The sequence below is a fragment of the Panicum virgatum genome, chromosome 4K (assembly GCF_016808335.1).
Source record: "Panicum virgatum strain AP13 chromosome 4K, P.virgatum_v5, whole genome shotgun sequence".
NCBI lineage: Eukaryota > Viridiplantae > Streptophyta > Magnoliopsida > Poales > Poaceae > Panicum > Panicum virgatum.
Genome location: NC_053139.1, coordinates 4572646 through 4593049, shown reverse-complemented (window position 1 = coordinate 4593049; position 20404 = coordinate 4572646). Strand labels below are relative to the sequence as shown.

The 20404-nt window shown below is 50.6% G+C and overlaps 4 protein-coding genes across 5 annotated transcripts; all 4 read right to left on the bottom strand.

Annotated features, from left to right (window-relative positions):
• Positions 1-503: 503 nt before the first annotated feature.
• Positions 504-4452, bottom strand: LOC120702671 (probable beta-1,3-galactosyltransferase 14). The gene is made up of 7 exons (XM_039986562.1): positions 3880-4452; positions 3269-3421; positions 3113-3195; positions 2916-3015; positions 2146-2259; positions 1366-1508; positions 504-987 (listed from the first exon to the last, which is right to left on the bottom strand). The coding sequence occupies exons 1-7, from the start codon at positions 4284-4286 to the stop codon at positions 884-886; spliced, it is 1104 nt and encodes a 367-aa protein (XP_039842496.1). The 5' UTR covers positions 4287-4452; the 3' UTR covers positions 504-883.
• Positions 4453-5830: 1378 nt separating this feature from the next.
• LOC120702670 (exocyst complex component EXO70E2-like) lies at positions 5831-8295 on the bottom strand. The gene has a single exon (XM_039986561.1). The coding sequence runs from the start codon at positions 7947-7949 to the stop codon at positions 6138-6140; it is 1812 nt and encodes a 603-aa protein (XP_039842495.1). The 5' UTR covers positions 7950-8295; the 3' UTR covers positions 5831-6137.
• A 4173-nt stretch (positions 8296-12468) lies between these two features.
• On the bottom strand, positions 12469-13089 carry LOC120705006 (transcription elongation factor 1 homolog). The gene has a single exon (XM_039989554.1). It carries the CDS (start codon positions 12879-12881, stop codon positions 12576-12578), a length of 306 nt encoding a protein of 101 aa, XP_039845488.1. The 5' UTR covers positions 12882-13089; the 3' UTR covers positions 12469-12575.
• A 752-nt stretch (positions 13090-13841) lies between these two features.
• LOC120702669 (GDSL esterase/lipase At5g45910-like) lies at positions 13842-15650 on the bottom strand. Of its 2 annotated transcripts, XR_005686494.1 has the most exons (4): positions 15238-15650; positions 14894-15109; positions 13995-14758; positions 13842-13952 (listed from the first exon to the last, which is right to left on the bottom strand). XR_005686494.1 is itself a non-coding variant. In XM_039986560.1 (3 exons), exons 1-3 carry the CDS (start codon positions 15473-15475, stop codon positions 14121-14123), a joined length of 1092 nt encoding a protein of 363 aa, XP_039842494.1. In that variant the 5' UTR covers positions 15476-15650; the 3' UTR covers positions 13949-14120. The 2 variants fall into 2 exon arrangements, 1 of the variants encoding a protein (XP_039842494.1); XM_039986560.1 differs by having other exon boundaries at positions 13949-14758.
• Positions 15651-20404: the final 4754 nt, after the last annotated feature.

Below are 20404 nucleotides of genomic sequence, written 5' to 3'. Positions count from 1 at the left end.
TCATCTAAACACAGCCTCAAGCGTTTTGCTGGATGGATACGCTGAGCTGATGGTTCCTTCCAGTGCTCGGACAACGATTCAAGCCGTTTGACTGGACTGTATGAATCAGAGCCGCGGCGTCAGAATCAACTTCAATGCATCCGAGCAAATTCGTCCAAGCTGCTGATGCAAGTGGCCTGAATTATTATGGACTGGCTGGGACTTCAGATCAGAAACAGCTAGAGCGCAAATTCTGTTAATGTTTATCCAAATCTCAGATGGCGATGCCACACAACTGGAGATAACGTTCCACATTACTACTCCCCATGATCAGATACCCCAACCAAATTACCTAACCGCCTGAAATTAGACTACTCACGCAATACAAAAACAAAGGGGAAAAACTGTCAGAAATGTGGAATGAGAATGTTTTGGTAAGAGTGGTCACGCTCAGCTTACTCGCCAGTTAGGGGTCAGAGGAAGTGGACTACTCAGCATTGGCAAAATGAACTCACATCAGCAGATATCAAGCGTGCAAACCGCTAACTTCCAGTGTCACAGTCGCAGCATCATAAAGTGTGTGTGGTCTATTCAACTGCCAAAGCATTCTCTTCAATTTCTGTACAACAAAATTCCTCTCTGCTACGAGACAGGATTAACGTTCCAAGCGACCATCATGGTTGCATTGCAAAAAGGAAAAGCAATGAAGGCTGCTGTGACAAGAATGCTGAACGAGGATGCCTTTGCTACGGTGCTAGGTTATGACGCTGCCTGGATAGGTTTCTTGAACAGTGATCCCACAATGATTGTACCTGACGAATCCAATGAATACTCCAAGCACATCTATTGAGTTAGGGGCAGAGGTCAACTATCAGATCCGCAGTTCGTGTTTCCCATGAAGAAATCATCGGTCATCAGACTCCGACACCTCAGCTGCCACGGTTGGACCACCCGTGCATTCTTTTCTTTGATGAAGCTCTAGCATTTTTACCTCTGGGTGGCATAGCCCTGGGTCATAGATTTGGATGTTAGCAATGTCCAGCTTGGTCTGTAATGATAAACTATACACATTTTGAACTGATAAAGGTTTAGCAAGAAAGGATACGAAGACCAGCATCTATAAGTTTCTAGCCTTATAAAAACATCTCTCAAAATTATTTACCACTACTATGAACAAGACACTAGTACCTGTGGAACCTCGTTACAGGTTAGTTTACTGATGCTTACTGTTTTTGGTCTTCAAATGTACAGTTGATAAAATATAATACGCAGTGTTAAAATGTATGTGCTAGCCAAGTACTTGCAAGGGGGCAAGAATATGTATGAATGCAGTTGAAATCCGTATTTCTGCTAATAACACTATCTAGAAATATGAAAAGAAATAACCTGAGCATTTTGGAATATCCCAAACAGCAATTGAGGACTCTGTGCAGTCTGGCTCACAAAGTGCATGCGTGTTCTCATGGTTGACATTCATAGCAAGCATCCAGGATCCAATTGTAACATCCTCATTGCTGAACATACGGAAACTGGACAAAACATATGAAGAATCTAGTAAGCACTAACCAGCAGATAAAATGACTCGATCAGAGGTTCAACAGTGATGCAATAATGCTACCACGAGATAAACTGAGTCTCACATCTTCTGGTATTTCTTAAGCTATAAAAATGTCGGTTTACTTGCTATTCCTGTAGAAGTTCTACTGCAGGCTCCAGGGTTTGTGACTTCAATATAGTATTACCAATCTGTTCATCATCGATCCCATAGTTAACTTGACCAAAAATAGGAAACAAAAAAGTCTAACTTAATGCTACAGCATTCTTCGTGATGGAAGAAGCACGTCCTCATGACAAACCAATTGTTAGCAGGTCCAAATTTCAGTTAAAAATAAGTCGCGTAAGCTGGAATGCCTCCACACCAAGATTTGTGTCTCAATTCTAAGCAGACATGACAACCGGTAATCGTGAGTACTGAGTACATGTATATACCAGCCAGTACAGTTTCCCAGAAGTTAGTGCGCGTGTTGCAAAGACTAATTTAGTAAGACAAACCACCATATTTGCTGAGTATGACTAAGAACATGTGCAAGTAGAAAGTATATGGAACAGAACGTCCTTTAGTTTGTGTTTCATGATAAGATGGGGAGAATGTTGACTGCAACTCACCTGTTGTTTCTCAAGGCAACCAAACTAGCCACCACGTCAGCTGACAAAGCATAAATTGGCCCGTATGCATGAAGGAAGTATTCAGATCCAAGTAAGAAGGATTGGGGCTCATACCTGCATCTCTCAAAAGAACAGAACCAACCAACAGAACTAGTTATTGTCTTATTATTCCCCAGATATATAAGTTATCACTTATGAGCATGAACCCGGAGATAAACCAAGCAATTCATCTAAATGATGCCATCCAAGGGGGCTTTATGTGCAAATACAATGCAACTGCTGTGCACACAGGCACAACCAAACTATTAAGGATTTTTAAGCAAACTAACCCCTCTTAGTTTAATTAGGACATTTAACACACCTAGGGCTCTGCTTTTCTAATTTAATCAAGCATTCCTAACTAACTAACTCCTTAGCCGAAATCTTCTTTCCTAATTAACAAAGCTATCCACTCAATCGACTACAACTCCTAGACAAGTAAAAGAGCTCCTGGCTGGTTTCCTATAGAGCCAGACATCACAACAGAGAAAAACATTTAACTTCAAGCTGAAAGATTGGACATCCAGAAACATAATGAATTAAATTAAAAGTTTTGGTACAACAATGCAACTACGGAAGTTCAGATTAATCATCAGTTCATGGCTACTTTACACATAGTTAGCATGATACTCAAGGCATTTCTTTTTCTCAAGTAGGGGGATCAATTCAGTTTCCCAATAAGAACACTCTGAAAAGAGGAGTTCATTATAACACTAAATAATAAAACTAACCATTTCAACTTAGGATCAGTGAAAACTGGCCCCTTCTTCATGCATCCAATATATGTTTGTGGATGTGACCGCTCTTTAGCCAGAAGCAAGGAAAGTCTATCTGCACAAAGAGAAACCAGTGTAAACATCAACATTTCAAAAGGAAGGATGCCTATTAGGCAGTCACTAAAAGGAGATATTGGGATATTGTCACTCACCTGGTCGCAGGTAAATGTCATCATCAGCTTTAACATAGAAATCAGAATCATACAATGCATAGGCAGCCTTAAAGAAAGCTAACCTAAAAACATAAGACAAATCAGCATCCTGAATTGAGACAGAGAAATCATATGTAAATAGCTCTATTTCCTTACGTTTTGTATGGGAGCCTGCTATACTCTTCCTCGATATCTAAAAGCACAAAATCATCAAATTCTTCAACTTCTCTTTCAAGAACAGCCATCTTGTTCTTCGAGTTGCTTTTCCCAATCACGAAACGGAATGCCAGACCAGTAGCTTCCTCCAATCTGCAATGCAGAGAACAGAAAGGACAGCCATTGTAAGGGAAAGAAAGCATCACCAAAGGAAAAACAATGATAAAAAATCAAAGACAGTGGATAATCACCGAGCATAGACAATTCTACTACCATACAGTGATCTCCATATTGGCAAATAATTTATCAGGAGTTCTGATATAGATCATCAGCATTTGCCTTTTTGATGATCTAAGAACCAATTAGAATTAGCAGAATATTTGAGTGGATCACAGTTACTTTTAGATAAGAGATAGAGAAATGAATATACGGAAACTACCAAACCAACTTTTATAAGCAATTAATACAAGTTTCAAATCCCGCCACATTAGTTATTACTAACAGCAGCAGAGTAGCAGTAACAAACACATCAACAGTTGAACTTCCTAGCAGCTAGATCCCGATCAGCAGAAGCGAAAACGACCTAGCAAGCCGTGATACCAGCGACTAACCGAAGTAGGCCCTGGCGATCCGCGGGGAGCCACGTCCGCCTCAGCGCGCGGCGGCGGCCGATGGAGCTGAACCCGGTGAAGATCCCGACGAAGGCCATGACCTTGTGCCGGCCGCGCGATCCGGTGGCGAGGTGGGCGGGGAGCTCCGCGGAGCCCGCGGCGGAGACATCCCCGGGGCGGCGGTCCCACGCGACGGAGACGGAGAGCGGGCGGGAGGAGTCCGGGCAGCGGCTGCGCGCGGCGGGCGGGGAGGCGGAGAGCGTGAGCGCGGCGGCGAGGAAGCCGGCGAGGCCGAAGAGGAGGCAGGCCGCGGAGAAGGCCGGCGAGGAGAGCAGCCGGCGCAGCGCCCCCGCGCGGCGCGAGGAGGGGGCCGAGGAGGCGAAGAAGACCTTCGGGGAGCTCGGCATGGCGGCGGGCCGGCCGGCCGGCCGGTCCTCCTTCCCTGCGCGCGACGCCGGCACGGGCGGGCGCCGAGACGGCGGCGCTGGTCGGATCGGAGCTCGGAGTGGGGGGGAAGGCGGAGCGGGTGGCGGGTTGGCCGCGCCGGTTTGGAAGCCCAGTGGGGCCCCCGATTGGTGAGACGCCTGGTTTTTCTTTTGCGGCCGGCCCCCGTGGGGTGGTGGCCGAAGACAAAGGGCAATGGCCCATGTGCTAGGTCGTATTGGCCCAAGGAATCAGAGTGGCGTACGGAAATACGTTTAGAAATGGCAATACTGTACTACGGCCAGTCTGAGGGGAGATGTCATCGCACAGTTATCGAGACTGCCACATCAACTAGACACTTAAATGAAATCACCTCTTTCAGTGTATAGTTTCATTGCACAGTTTCATAGACAAATTATAGTATTAAATTATGCAATGGTGGTGTGATCAAAACAAATTATAGTATTAAATTATGCAATGGTGGTGTGATCAAATATACCATGTGAACTATGTAACCATTTGTAAAACAACATATTAGAATAAATTTCATACAGAAATAACATGCCAATACGGAGAAATAAAATGCGTAATGGTTTGTGTTTTCAGGGGGAGCTGTGGCGCGGAATGGAGCAGGTTTTTACAAAACTTGCCCAGATGTTGAGAAGCTGGAACGCGCTGATCAAGGACAAGAAGAAGAAGGAGCTGGAGGTAATTGCTGGGGAGATGGAAAAGAGGGGGGCTCGGGCACCGAGGATTGGCTGGAGCATCGCCTCTACCACGACGTCAAGCTGGGCAGCGTCACCCTCGGATGGATACCTACACGGCTACAGGGCTGCGGAAAGTATGACAGTGTCCACTCACACCTCAGCCATTGATTCTCCAATTGCTGTAACGTCCGTAACTCAGGATATTGTGGATTGTTGAGACCTCTCCTTGCTTTGGCGGACGCGCCTAGAGTACGTAACGGTTTAGAACTGAATTTTGTACGCTTTATTCTTGTAATAAAGTGAGGGAAACATTTTCTCTAAAAATTTATGAATGGCCATTTTGATTCATCAAGATTAATTTTTGTTCTTGGGTCATAAAAAAAATGACGTTTCAAACAAGATTTTTGGTACATGCTAATGCTAATGTGCGCGATTCATTCTTCGACATATATCATTTCACATTTGCAGGCCCATCCAGCCATGGGCTTGCGCTCATCATGTATGATATAAGATGGTTCAATAATAATAATAATAATAATAATAATAATAATAATAATAATAATAATAATAATAATAATAATAAGAGGCTCTTTACGATGTTTGCATGGTACTCTGGCACATTTTTCTAAAACAAAATATTTCGGCATTGTGGTCCAAATGCAATTATTCATTATATGACGAGCGAGGCCAACATATTATCAGCATCTCACTCTCTTATATCATAAATTAGTTCGGTTGCTCAAAAATATCATTCATTTTTGTCCACCTATCATCATCCTGCTTCTAGCCTCCGTTGCTAGGAAAAAGGTACATTTTGGTCATAGTGGTGACCCCAATTATTATCGCATAGCAAAAGGTACAGACATGTTATGATCAATATCTGTTTTGTCATTGGCTTGACTAATAATAATTGAACTTGCTCAGTGTAAATGGAATTTTTGCAACTAGAGACGTTGTCTAATGCATAATTTGTCCTTATTTCTAATTTTCCCACTTAAGGAAACCGATGGTCTGTCACCAACACACAACACACTGGACAAACCTCCTGCAGTACTGCATGGGATTCGTCCCACTGCCGTGCGGCCCAGTGCAGTGGGGCCTGCATGTCAGTGACACCGACCAACACACTCATCCTTCAAACAACTCTTCTAGTAGCTCCTCCAGTTCAAGGGAAGTGCTCGTGCGGGGTCCGTTGCTCTTCCCTCTCGCCATCCTCTCCGCCATGTACTTGCTGTAACCTGAGATGACTTTCTCGACGACGGCTTCGCGCAATCTCTTCCTAAGCTCAGGGTTTGGAACCTTCCACATCCTTTGCATGGCGTATGTTCTCTTGAATTCCGTTTCAAATTTATCTAGAGCCCCGCCACATTTCAGGAAGCCGAGAGGGATGTCATGGTACAAGCAAGACATCACCGGCTCCCAAGAGGCATTGAGGTAAGCTTCCATGAAGCTCTGGATCTTGATGAGGCCATCCAGATTCGAATCCATCTCTATTTTTGCCTGAATACTTCGATCAGGCTGGTTAACACAATCCTCCATCGGGGGAAGTCTTTCCCTGGAACCTCTAGACCTCTCGGTCTTGTAATCTTCAAACAGCGGCAGAAGCAAAAATGAAACCTTCTCTGAGATGAAGCTGCAATTGTTCATCAGGAATATGTACCGCAATCCGGGGTCGGAGATGAAATTGGACGCCTTCTCGAGCTGCTTCTCCGAGGACGAGATCATGTTCTTGATGAGGTCGGCAACCGAGCTTGAACTTGAGCAGTAATCATCCTGTTCTGACAAGAACATTCTGAAGCGCTGCTGCTGGTCCTGCAGGACCAAATTGAGCGCACCTTCGTTTCGCCATAGCAGGATCACGTAGTTCATCATCAGCCTGGTGGTCTTGTGGATGCCGCCCACCTCATCCGGCGAGACTCTCCAGCAGTCTTCCGCCATGAAGGAAGCTCTGACCTTCTCCGTCAGGCTCCATACGGCGTCGCTCAGCTTGCTCCTCTTCCGCAGGAAGACGCCGTTCATGGCGTCGAACATGGAGGCGGTGCATGGCGCCTCTTTGAACAGCGCCAGGACGGCCGGCGAGTCATCCACGACGCAGGTGTACACCTGCAGCATCCCCGGGAGCGTCTCCGCCGCCGCCTGGTCGTCGTCTAGAGCGGCGTCGGCGACGGCGTCCACGAAGTCAAGCATCCTGAGGACGCTCGCCTCCGCGAGCCACACGAGCTGCGCCGCCTCCTGCTCGCGCTCCGCCGCTTTCCCTGTGGCCAGGAGCAGGAAGTACCGGACGGCCTTCCTGACGCCGCCGGCCGGCCACTTGGCGCGGAGCTCCAGCTGCGTGACGCAGAGCACCTGCACCATGGTCTTGAGAGCTTTGATCCAGCTCTCCATCAGATCGAGGAGGGAAGCGCAGCCATCCTCCAGGTGCGGCCGCAGCTCGTCTCCTTCCCTGGCATGGAGAACCCACTCCACGTCCAGCTCCGAGAACCAGCTCCCCAGAAGGAGCTCTTCGTGTCTGGGGCCAGGGCCGAGGCCTCCGCAGTGCGCCGACGACGAGCCACCGGTGGCGCCGAACGCTCGGATGAGGCCCGTCATGTAGCCGTCGTGGACCATCCGCAGCGCGATGGCGCGGAGCTCCTCGGCTCCATCGAGGCAGCCGGAGAAGCACAGGTCGCCGTCGGAGGAGAAGGACGCGGACGCGGGCGAGCAGCGGGCCGACGCGTCCAAGGCCGGACTGGAGGCCGAGCTAGCGCTCGACGACCAGCAGTAGGCCCCTTCTCCCGCCGAAGCGTCGTCGCTGCTCGCGGGGAAGAACCGCAGCGCCGCCCTGCACCGGCCGCCGGGGACGGAGGCTCTCCGGATCGAATCGCGGTAGGTGCGCAGGTGCCGGGAGACCACCGGCGAGACCATGCTCGCCGTGCCGCCGCCGCCGCCGCACTGCGTCATCTGCGATTCGATCGGTGTGCGGTGGGCAGAGCTCGGTGTCTCGAGTGGTGACTTGGCTCGATAGTTGCCTGGACAGGACAGTAATCATATCATCCTGTAATTTATTTCAGACGATCCACGCCAATCTTCGTTTTTCGAGAGGTCAAAAGCTATCGCGTTCCGCGGACTAATCTTCCCGCGTCGATCGACGACGATGAGAGGAAACAAGCGGACAAAGCGATCAGGCATGTAGAAAATCTTTCAGAGCGGCGAGAGCTCCTCCAGCTCTTCGTCAGCATCGACGACGGCGTCGGGGAGAAGCGTGGCGATTCAGGACTCTACTTCGCTGTTGATGATGGTCGCTACAGCGGCCAGATGGATGGTGGATTTGGATTAATGAATATATAATTTTAAGTTTTTAACCCACGCATCTATAGTGCTATTGCAGCGGGTTAGAGTGGTATTGTATTACCAACGACAAGTCCACAACATGCACCTCTAAAGGTGCATAAAAAAATCTGGTAAAACTATGGATGCACATAGAACAGTTTAAAATATAAGCTCGAACAATAAATTGTGCAAAGAGAAAAGTAAACGGTTCTAATCATTTCGTGAATAGTTAATTGTTATGGATGAGAAGTGAATAGTAGTACAGTACTTCCTCCATTTCAAATTATAATCCATTTGACATTTTTTATCCCAAATTTGACCGCTCGTTTTATTTAAAAAATTATGTAAAATATCACTTCTTTGTTGGGGCTTACTTTGTTAATAAAAGTTCTTCAAAAATTATTTAAATTTGACTATATTTGTATATTTTTCAGCTTTTTAAATGAGACCATTGGTCAAACTTATAGAGTAAATAAAAGTCAAATGAATTATAATTTGAAGTGGAGAGAGTACCCACCTATTGGCCATGTTTGGTTAGGGGGTGAAAAAAATTTTATGAAAATTTTTAGCAGCTTTGACCACTAATTAGAAATATTAAATGAAGTGTAATTACAAAACCACCTGTCGGTGTTCCGTATCACCGGCAAGTTGATTTGTGTGAGCGTCACAGGCTCGAATGGTAGTACAAGCAAAGACACAAGGATTTATACTGGTTCGGGCAGAATGTCCCTACGTCAGTTCGAGCTTTGTGCTCTTGTACTCAAAAGTTTGCAATAGGGGTTACAAACGGGCGAGAGAGGGAGCAAGGGTCCGAAGTCACTGGTTCGTGTGTGTGTGTGTGCGTGTGTAAAAAATGCGGATCCCCTGCATGAGGCTCGCCTCCCCTTTTATAGCCCAAAGGGTGAGGATTTACAGGGAAGAGAGAGATAGAGAGGGAAAGAACAAAAGGCAGGGGTCAGGCGACTCCCGACCCCCTTTTGGCCATTGAGTGGTGGCCCTTTCCGTACGTCCTCTGACAAGATTCCCCCCGTATCCGGGCGGAGGCGGGATATCTGCCTGCCAACTCAATTCCCGCCTGGCTTCCGCGTCCCTCGTCTCCAGGCTTTGACACCGCATCTTCCCTGATGTGGCCTACGGCTGTAGCCCGGCGCGGGTGGGCTCTGACAGCAGATCCAGGCCGTGCCTCCGCCTGAATCTGCGCGGGCCGGATCCGTTGCCCACTCTCCGTCCGTACCGGCGGAGAGGGCTGTCATGTCCCTGACTTCCCGGGACCACTCTGGGCTGTCCGTCCCCGCCCGACATGTCCCTCGTCTTCCCGGCAACCCACGTCTCTGGGTCGCAGGCGAGGCGGACCCTCCTTCGTGAGGGTCGGGCGAGGCGCACCCTCCTCCATGAGGGTCGGCTAGGAGCTGGGCTCCTGTCATCGGAGTGGGCCATTTCCTTAGTTTTGGGCCTTGCGGCCCGTCAGCTGTTCTTCTGGCTTTCAACCACCTCATGTCACTCTTTTGTCAGCTTGATTCCACTCTATTGGACTAAGTTGGGGTACCCATAATCCTTACCCCCAACAGTAGCCCCTGACCCCCGCGGGTTTGTTAAAAGACGCGTGGGGGGGGATCTCTCGTCTCTGCGGCGAGCGTGGGACGTGGTTCGTCCTTCCTCTTTCTTGCCTGTGGGTGCGCACACCCAGTGGGTGTAGCCCCTGAGCCTGTGGGCGGATCAGCGATTCGCGCAGAGGCTTACGCACCCTCCCATCGAAAAAAGTTTTCGGGCTGCGTGCCCTTCTCTTTTTTTATTTTTGGTGACGGGACTCATCGGTGTGCAGGGCGAGCCAGAGTCATGATGGCGCTCGCTGTCCCGCGGCTAGTGCTGACACTGCACGGTTCAGCTCTCAGGGGTTCGGCTCTGCCCCGTCCGGTCGTGTCGCGGTGCGCTAGCCGAGGGCGCCATCAGCCCGTTGGGCGCCGAGCCTTCACGGGTTGCTTCAAACCTCGCCCCTGCGGCTGGTTCAAGCTAGATGCCCTTTCTCGGCTATAAATAGGGGTCCTTGGATGCCCTTTCCTCTTCATTTCCAGTTCTTGCTTCATGCCTCCCCCCTAGCTTATAATGTCTCCCTCCGTCTTCCGCGGCCGACCCCCAGACTGGGCAGACCGGCTTCCTTAGGTCTTGATGTTAGAAGAATGCTTGCGAGCGGCGAGCAATAGCTGAAGAAAGTGTCTTTACCATCCCTCAGCTCAGTGGACATAGCAGAAGAACATAGGGCCCGCGAAGGCCTGGTTCTGCGGTGTCCTCCAGCTTATAGAGGTGGTGAAGCGCCACAGGCATGACATCGGCGCCAGGCTTTGTTGCTGTTCTTCGCACCGTCTGTGTTGGCGACAAGGTTGCTCTCGGAGAGGTGGCGTCAAGGGTGTTGTTCGCCAGTTTGACCCCCCGCAAGGTCTTCGGTGGAGGAGAGGCTAGACGAAGGCTTGCGAGGAGGGCATTCCTCCAGACCTGTGTGGTCCGGAGATTGCTTCTCGAGCTTTCCGAGTAGCCCGGCCGCCATGTCCGCCAAGACAGTGAAAATTGTCACTTAGGTGGCGATGCTTTTGTATCTTGTAATGGCTTCGAGCCGATAACCCTTTGTAATTTTCGTTAACGAAACAATGAAATTTTCATTCTTTCGGCGTGGTTCTTGCTTTGGTTTGTTCACTGGGGGGCTCTTTTGGCCGACCCCCATTCTTGTGTCGTCCTTCCACGCGCTCCTTTCGCTCAGAGTTGGAAGGTTGGCGCATGCCACGCTTTCCGTAGGGGGTGAAGCGTGATGGCCTTGGAGTTAATAACGGGTTAGTTCGAATGGGCCCTGCTCCCGGTTCGTGGGGAACGAGGCTGGTGGGCTTAACGGCCGACCCCCATTCCCTTCTTTCCTAACCCGCGAAGTTACCGGGGTCATTCGGCCGACCCCGGCGGCTTGCTGCCTCCCTCTCGTGGGGATCCTGGGCTGATAGTCGTCGGGATTCGAACGCATCCAGGGCAGCCTGGCGAGGTCGGCACGCGCAGCGGCGTGGCGCAGGCCTGCGCAGGGGCGGCCCGCGACGGGCGCACGCTGGCGGCGTAGTTAACAAGCGTAGTGGCGCGACGACGGTGGCGGCGCCGGAAGCAAAGAGGAAAGGGGCCGGGGAGCATGAGGGGGTCCCGAGGATCCTCACCACGGACTTGAATCAGGCGGAGGAGGGCCGGAGGAAGGAGATCGACAAGCGGGGGCGGAGGTCCGATGGAGCAGCATCTCCGGCGGCCCGGAGATGGCTGCTTTTGGCCGGGGTAGAGCTCGGTCGGGCTCGAGGATGCTCAGCGAAGGTGTGCGGTGGGGCGAGGGGGTGCGTGGAATCGGAGGGGTCGCAGCCGGGGATGGGACTCCGGCGACTGCCCGTCAATCCGCCCCTGCCCCTGCGCGGGCTTGCGCCACGCGTGCCGACCCCGCTAGGCTGCCCTGGATACGGGCAAGGCCCGCCACAACACCGGCCGGCCGCGCGTCGGTGGGGAATGCCGCACCGCCGCCATGCCGACCATGGCTGTTGAAGGGAGAGGAAGAAGAGAGGTGGATCTGACATGTGGGCCCCACATGTCAGTTCCAGGTTTAACAAGGTGGTGATTTGGGCCTCCCATGAACCAATTAACAAGTACGACACTCGCTGCAGTTTTGGGAGTTTGGGGACCGGAATGACACACGCTGCCAAGTTCAGGGACCGAGGGTGCATATTACTCACGTAAAATAGTATCCACCAAAGTACGACGTGGGCCAGACCGTGCCATGCCTGGGCCGCGCCTTAGCAAGCTGTGTCCCAGGCCACCGTACGGCATGGTCCATCAGCCAACTGCCGATTGCAATATCGTTCAGACAATATCAAAGAACACGAGAGGTTTCTGATTTGATGCGAAAACTAGGGTTTGCAGGACAGGAGAGCAACGACTCCAAGCCGCTAAAGCGGCAAACACAAGGCTGACGAACTGCGTCTGTACTCATATATACATGCATTAAACCACAAGACCAAACAAGGAACCAATATTCAAGGTTTCATCTAACATCTTACGATCCATTCATCCCCTGTTCCATCGATGTACAATTTCTGCTGAACAGCTTGATGCAAACAAAACCAGCAGTGTAACGCAACTAAAAACTGGGCAAACAAGCTTGCATGAGAACCGCATCGATCTTGCATGTCCCAGATCAACTGCCTGCAACCAGTAATAACTGGTGGTGCTAGCTAGCGCGATGCAGGATCAGAAATCGTCGTCATCGTCGTAGCTCCGGCGGCGGCGGGGCGGGCGGGCGTCGACGCCCTCGTTGGCGATCTCGCAGGCGTCGATCCACTCGCTGTAGACGTCGACGGGCTCCGTTAGGGCGTTGGCGCTGGTGGCATAGCTCTCCTGGCAGATGCGGCACGACGCCCTGGCGAATATGTGCTGGTCGATGAGGCACCCGACGGCGTCGGGGTGGCCGCAGAACGGGCAGACGAACGCCGTGTCCAGCTTCGCCGGCTTCTTCTTCGGCGGCGCCTTCGCCTTCCTCGACTTCCTCTTCGCCATCGATCCCGCCGAGACACGACGGCGGCGGCGATGCCGCGCCCTAGCTAGCTAGTAGCAGCGGAGACGGCGAGCAGATGGGCGTGATCGGGAGTAGAAAGAGCTGTCCGGTACGCTACGCGATGGCCTCGTGACGAGCCTGGGCCCTGGGGAGGCTTATAAAGGGGTCGACGAGACGAGGGCCCACGTGTCGGTGGTCTACTAGTCACCGACCTTCACGTCCTGACCCCGACTGTGGCATGTCACGGTGTAAAATTTGTGTAAAATATTTTTTTTGTTGTGGATTACTTTATTGATATAAGATCTTTAAAAATAATTTAAATTTAACAATAATTGTATAAATTTTTTAAATAAAATGAGTGGTCAAACTTAAAGTTAAAAAATTAAATGAACTAAAAGTTGAAAGTAAGGCGGTACCTTCCCTGCCAGCGGCGTTCAATGGCGACCGGCCGGCCTTCAGGGGCTGGGATGGGAGGGCAAGCGGCTCGGCGGGCCGAGTTTGCAGTGGTTGTTTCGCGTGCTGAGCTGGGCCTCGTCGGTGGGTGCTGCAGCCGTGCGCCCTGTAGCTGTATGAGGGCCCGGCGGTAGCACCAACCTGGTCCAAGCGTCCAACTTCTCCACTCGAGAAGTACGGAAGGTGTGGGTTGCCGTGTACCGGAGAGGACAGGGACAAAGCACACGCTTTCAAGCAAAGGGCCGGGGCATTTTGGTACTTTATATTACACGGCCTGATGATCGCCGTTAATTATTGCCGCCAAATTTGGTCTGCCAGGACCATACTATTCCTAATTGCAGTGAACATAGGCTGCATCGCAACGTTGCAACCGGGAAATCTAGCTGCCTCCGGCCAGGTTCTTTTTTTTTTCCTTTCCTGAACACGCAAAAGCTTTGGGCATCTCCCTTAGATTTTGTAGAGAAGGAACGTGGAAAGATGAGGACGATTTTAGTACGATTTCGTGCGAGTCGTGCCCCGAATTCCGGACGAATTTACGAAGTTCAAAATCCAACAACATAAACAGCCTCCCCCATCGCATGCACATAGACACTACGCAAGTGGGCACTAGCATCGCTGTCACATGATCAACACAAGAAAATTATGCTTAATTGATTATTCTCCCAGAGCATCTTCTTGTTTTCCAGCTAGAGAAACCAAACAATTAATCACCCGCTCCCCTAACTTGAGGAGCCATCCACCAAACCAGCCAGCCAGTCACCCCTTGATGCTGATTCCTGGAGCTCCCTCTAGGCTCCAATGGCCGGGTGGCAGTACGCCCCGCTGACCCACCCGTCGGCGATCTTCTTGTACGCCGCCTCCGTGAGGTGGATGCCGTCCCAGCTGAGCGACGCCGCCGGGTTGCCGCACGCCGACGCGCCGGCCATGCCGCACCGCGCGCCGTTCTGGTAGTTGTACTTGCCGCCGCCGGCGCCGCAGCAGGCCCGGAGGTTGGTGCTGAACCCGTAGCTCCCGGGGCTCCGGACCATGTCGTAGACGTGGCTGTAGAAGTCGGCGTACATGATCCGGGCGCCCGGGTACTGGCCCTGCAGGCTTGTCACCTTGCTCTGCAGCAGCTGGTTGTGCCGCGCCGACAGCGCGTTGAACCGCCGCAGGCAGCCGTACTGGTCGTAGTCGCCGGCGTTGGAGGTCTGGTACAGCGTCAGGTAGATGGGGAAGCACCCCACGGGGAGGACCCCCGGGACCACCACGTTGGCGGCGCCCAGCGCGATCAGCTGCTCCACGCCGCTGCCGATGGCGTCCACGATGGTGGCGCTCTGCCCGCTCGCCTGCTCCGGCGAGTAGCTGCCGAAGGTCATGGCGTTGTAGTCGTTGCCGCCGAACTCGCCCAGCACGAACAGGGACTTGGACAGGTACGACTTGCAGGCTGCCGTCGTCATCAGGATCAAATCAGAGCACCGTCACGTTAGATCGTTCATCGTTAATTAATGGCCGCTGGCAGAGTGGACCACGCATTCACGGAGAGGGGGTTTAATGGCGGCGGCGTTGATGGCCGGCGTACCCTGTGTGGAGCCGCAGATGGAGGGCATGAGCTGCTTGAACCACTGGATCTGGGTGTTGAGGGGCCCGTTGTTCCAGATCTTGTCGGCGATGCCCAGCGACTGGAAGAAGCCCGAGTCCATGGTGGTGGCGCCGATGATCGCCATGTTCGCGCCCTTCTTGAAGTCGGAGCCGCCCTGCTTCGACGGCTTCAGCAGCGGCAGCCCGTACTTCTCGGCTGCGCAGACAACACCGGATCAGCACGCCACGTCACGTCTCGTTGACAGAGGATGAGCAGCAGAGCAAGGTGCTCTGTTTTTTTCTTTTTTGGAGGGAAACGGCGCGTTTGAAAAATAGTAGTAGTACCGAGGAAGTCGACGACGAGGCGGCCGTCGGAGCAGCGGCAGGTGGCGCGGCCGAAGAAGGTCTCGCCGTAGGGCGGCTGGGTGAGGGTCAGGCCGGCGGGGGGGCCGTTCACGCAGAGGTTGCCGGTGTCGGACATGGAGTCGCCGAAGCTGAAGATGGCGTTGAACTTCTGCCCGGACACGGCCAGGAAGCCGGAGGACACGGCGAGGAACGCGACGACGAGACGAGCCGCCGCCATTGCTGGTGTCTAGGCGAGTGCTCCGAGCTCTGCGATCGCTGCTCGGTTGATGAGGAGGGCTCGCGGAGCTCCGCTGCTTATATAGAGGGCGGCCATGGCGTGGGTTGGGATGTAGCTGTTGCGCCATTAGCCCACCTCGTGTCAGTCTCCTTCGGCGGGCTTAACAACTACTAGTCTACTGCTAATGCTACCACTCGGTTGTTGTGCATGCATGGCCTGGCTTTTCTTTTCTTTTTTTTTCTTTCTTTTTTCTTCTTGGAGGAAACTTGTGCTGCTTTTCTTCTCTCTTTTCCTTTTTTTCTCTCCTTATGTTGTATCATATCAAACGTCAAATTCTGCTCTGCTTTTGGTAATTGCTCTCTTGTTTTTGAGATGTATCTTTTGTTGACAAGAGATTTTGTACACTCATGGCACAAGATGTTGAGATGGCCCAAGTTGTTGGAGCTCTTGTCGTACGCCCGCCGAAGAACCACCTGGGTTCAAGTCGTTTTGGACATAGCAGGAAGATCTTTGCTCCTCCCTATCAAGTATCATACACCTTTTAAATAACCAAACTTGAAAAAAAAAATCATCTTATTTTCCGTGGTGAGTTGAGATGGATGGGTACTACAAGAAAGACTAGTCGTCCACTATGCATGAAAATGTGGGTTAGATATTTTTCCAGTTCCTAATCCTAATGTGTTGCTCAATGAAAGCTAAATGATTGAGTGTATGAAGCATGGGCGCGCGTATCTACTGTTCGAGTTGGACCAGCCGGGTTTGATGCTTGTCTACTAGGGGGCGTTTCATTATTGAGACTAACACCTTTGGCTTTACCCTAATCATCTTCCACCAACTTTCTATAATCTATGCAACTGACAACCTCATACAACTTGGTTCAACTTTGCTGTGCCCTTGATTCTGGACTTCTTTGCATAAAGCATCCACAGCTTGGGAATCACCCCTTTTACAAATAACATAAACTATGAAATGAAAATTGTCTCCTCCCTGTTCTTCTTGGACGTTCAATTTTTTTTTCAACAATGCAAAAAACAGTTGCTAGCTACTCACAAATGGTGTGGACGCTTTCTGAGGACTTAACGCAACTAATGTCACAGCCCAGGAAAAAAAAGAAAAGAAAATGAAAATCCCTCGCCGGGCCCACCCGTCAGTCTCTCCCTCTCCTCCTCTCTCTGTTTTGCGCGGAGCGCGCCGCACCGCGCCGCACGCGTCGCCGCCGCCGGCCATCCTCGCGCCACGTGCCGGCGATCCTCGTTCCGCGCGTCCTTATCCGCACCGGCCGCCTGCTCCCCCTCCCCTCTAGCTCCCGTGCCCGACCGGCCCTCCTCTCCAACCCTAGCTCCCGATCTCCTTCTCCATTGCCGCCGCCCGAGTTCCCTCCCCGCCGTCGATTCGCCCGCTCCGGTGAGCCGTGGCTCAATTCCTCGCGCGGGGAGCTCCCTCTCACCCTCCTCCTCCGATTCCGGCGCTCACCCGGCCTCCTCATTCGTTGCGCAGGGCCACCGCCGCTCGCCTCTGCCCGCAGCCGCCTAGCGCCGTCGCACCGCCCCCTCGTCGTCGTTCCCCGCCGTCCAACCCGCTGGTGAGGCTCGCCGCCACTTCCGCATCGCCGTGCGCACCTCCCCTTCCCCGCTCTGGCCCCGCCTCGTCGCACCGCCGCCGCTCGCCGTCGCCGCGCACGCGCGACGCGCGCGACGCCGTGGCCGCGCCCGCGCCGCGGTCAAGGCCGGCCTCGCCTTGACCCGGCCTGGGTGGGCCGCTGGTCAGTGGGCCCGGCCTGTCGGCCTCTGGGCTGGCCAGACCCGGGTGCACCTAGCATTTTGCTAGGGTTTTCTTAGGTTTTATATTCCTGCAATCTTGTAAAATCCATAGAAATTCGTGTATAACTATTATAAAACTTGTTTTGTTGGATTCCTCTAGCTTATATCTACTCAAGAAAAATATTGTTTTGCATGTTACCTTGATATATATTTATCTATAGTTTTATCTTGCAAAAGTGAGTTTAATGCTTATTTATTTGTGTATTGCTCTAAAAATTTTAACATAAATTTTGTTAGACTCCTTGTGAGGTTTAGTTTTCAGTGGTGCAACTTTTTCACATCATTCCTTGCTGTTTATCAAAGTTTTAGTTTGTTTTCTTATACTTTGTATGAAAATGGTTTAATATAGAATTTTTTACTGGAAAGTGAGAAAATAGTAAAACCAGTTTTGTTAGCTTTGTTTTCATGCATAGTATCTAAGATAATTTTTTTGGATTTGTTTAGTTTATTTTTCATGCCTTTCCCGATTTATCTTGCTTAGAGTAGCTGAAAATTGATCTATTTATGATTACTTATAGGAAAATGCTTTTGCTGCAAAACCAATTTTCTTGAGTTATTCGCCTTGTTCTCTGCATGGTCATTTTAAATGGTGATTTATGCTTGTTATTCAGTTCATTTCTTAATTCTTGCATTGCATTCATGCATTATAGTGACCGAACCGTCGGAGGTCGAACCCGAGGAGCCCACCGAATCCGTCGAGCCGGAACTCGGAATCCCGTTCGTGGTCGAACCCGAAGTTAACCCAGGCAAGCAGCTAAGCATGTTCCTTGCACCTATTTAATCTATTTTAGTTTAGCTATTCCACTTGGGTATTGTGGGCTATATATGTATAGTATGTATGTATTGCATTGTTGTACCTATCTTGATGCATAGTCCTTCCTTGATTTGTTATCCTTGTTCTTGGCACTAGTTAGTTAGTTAATTACTTAACTTGACTAGATGCTTAGCCCTGCTTAGAATACTTCTATTGCTCGCTAGACAGGAATGGTTTGGAGGATCACTTCTACCGGTTACCCTTGATCGCACTGGTTCGGTTGGGTTGTTAAGAGTTTGGTAGTATCGAGATTTGAGCGAAATGGTAGGGCCTAGAGAATGAAATCACATGGGCATAGTCCGCTTGGATCGATTAAGGACTGAGTGGATGACGTCGGTTTTGAGCACCTTTCCGTGCTACCACATATCCAATATAATGGTATGGATGAGCCCATTACCTTCTTTGACTTGATCATTGATGTGCAGTCCTAGCTACGTGACTACGGGCTATGCAGAGATGCTTAGTGTGTCCCCAGGTGGACCTATGTGTAGGAAAATTTAGAGATGTCCCTGGTGGAACTAAGTCTCTACTCGTAAGCTAGGTGTGAGGTTCAATGATCGAGCCTCATTGGGAACGGTTGATGTGAGTACCCCTTGCCCGGCGTGATCGGTTGGGTGAGTCGCATGGTCCTCGCGTCGTGTGGGTAAAGTGGTACACACTTGCAAGGTTATAATCAATTCGAATTGCCGCGCTCTCGGTTATGAGCAAGCTCTTTATCCCATGAACTCCTCATAGAATTTCGATTATGATAGGAATGGTTCATGATATAGTTATGATCAGTTATAGAGTATATTACTCTCTTAATCAACTAAAAGTGTTTGGGGTTGGGCAAGATTAATTAATTCTGATAGGTGATAGTGTAGAGAGCTAATGCTTATGCAATAATTACTTAACGTTAAAGTTTTTACTTGAGCCATTGCATGATCCTTGTTTATGTAATCGCGTAAGTCTTGCGAGTACCTTTTGTACTCAGGTTGCTTTCTAAACCTAGTTGCAGGTGAACCGGAAGTGGTGTTCGGCCACTTCTACCCCGCTGATCCTAATGCGGGGGAGGAGTAGGTCGTTGTGGCTGTGGTGATGTCCTTGAGTAAGGCATCATCATCTTAAGTAAGTCTTTATCGTAATCGAGTTTCGTGAGAGCATGTAAATACAATAAACTTTATGTTTGTGTTTAATATGACTTTCGTGAGCTCAAGGCTTGTAAGTGAAGTTTGAAACCCTCATATATTGAACTTGTAATATTAAGTGTGTAAAATTGCTCTTTGTGGATTATTGGCGATGTATTCGAGTGTAAACGGTATGTGCATATGCTGATTCTGGACGTATGTTGGAGCACATACCGGGACTACCGGATTTGATATTATTTTGGATGAATGACGTGTCGGTTATTCGTGTCTCTAGATGTGGGATAACACGTGGCACGCTCTCCGGCAAGCACGTGTTAACTCTCATCTGGATGATAATGACCGGCGGTTTGTTTAAAATAGTATCAAACTGGGCGGTTCTCACAACTAACAACCCGATTTTTCGATACCTTGATTAGGTAACCGTAGTCTGTAGTCATGGAGATAGCATCATCGAGTTCGTCGTATCTCACGGTTTCGTACCATTTCCCTATAGCCAAGCAGTAGTTGTTAGGGTTTATGGCCCAAAAAGTTGTGCTTGTTTCAGAGGAGAAAAAAAGCAGAGTTGGCTAGCGACTGCTGCTACAACTACGTCCATCAAGCCAGCTGAACAGCACCGGGGTCTGCCCGTGCTCGTGCTCGTGCTCGTGCTCGTGCCAACTAGACGTTACCCTTGTTGCTTTCTGATCCTGCTTTCCCGGTTCAGGCAACAAGTAGCAGGTCAAGCAGCGTTGTCAGCAACAGGGAGGCCAGCATCTTGAGCAGCGTATGCATCTGCCAACACTACATGAGGCATTTGATATGACTTTACAGTTAAGAAAAAAACCCATCGAAATCGTTGGTTACATTTGTGGTAGTGCCTGATCAATCTCCGTGACACCTACACCCGAACCTCAAAAGCTAGGGCTCACCAACTCCAATAGCATGGAGGAGGGAAGCGACACGCACTACTAGCCACAGCTCGTAGCGGCCGGCCGGGCGGATGCCATGTCAATTCGTCAGCGAACTTGGCACCAGGTAGGCCACGCCGATGCGGTTGCAGACTTGCAGTTGCGAGTCCGTTATTATCCAGGGAGAGTGAGAGAAAACTGCGCTTAACTGTAACCAAATTAACGGATTATTTAGCACATCGTTGTCGTCAGAAGAGACTGTTTGGTTCTTCAGAGAATTT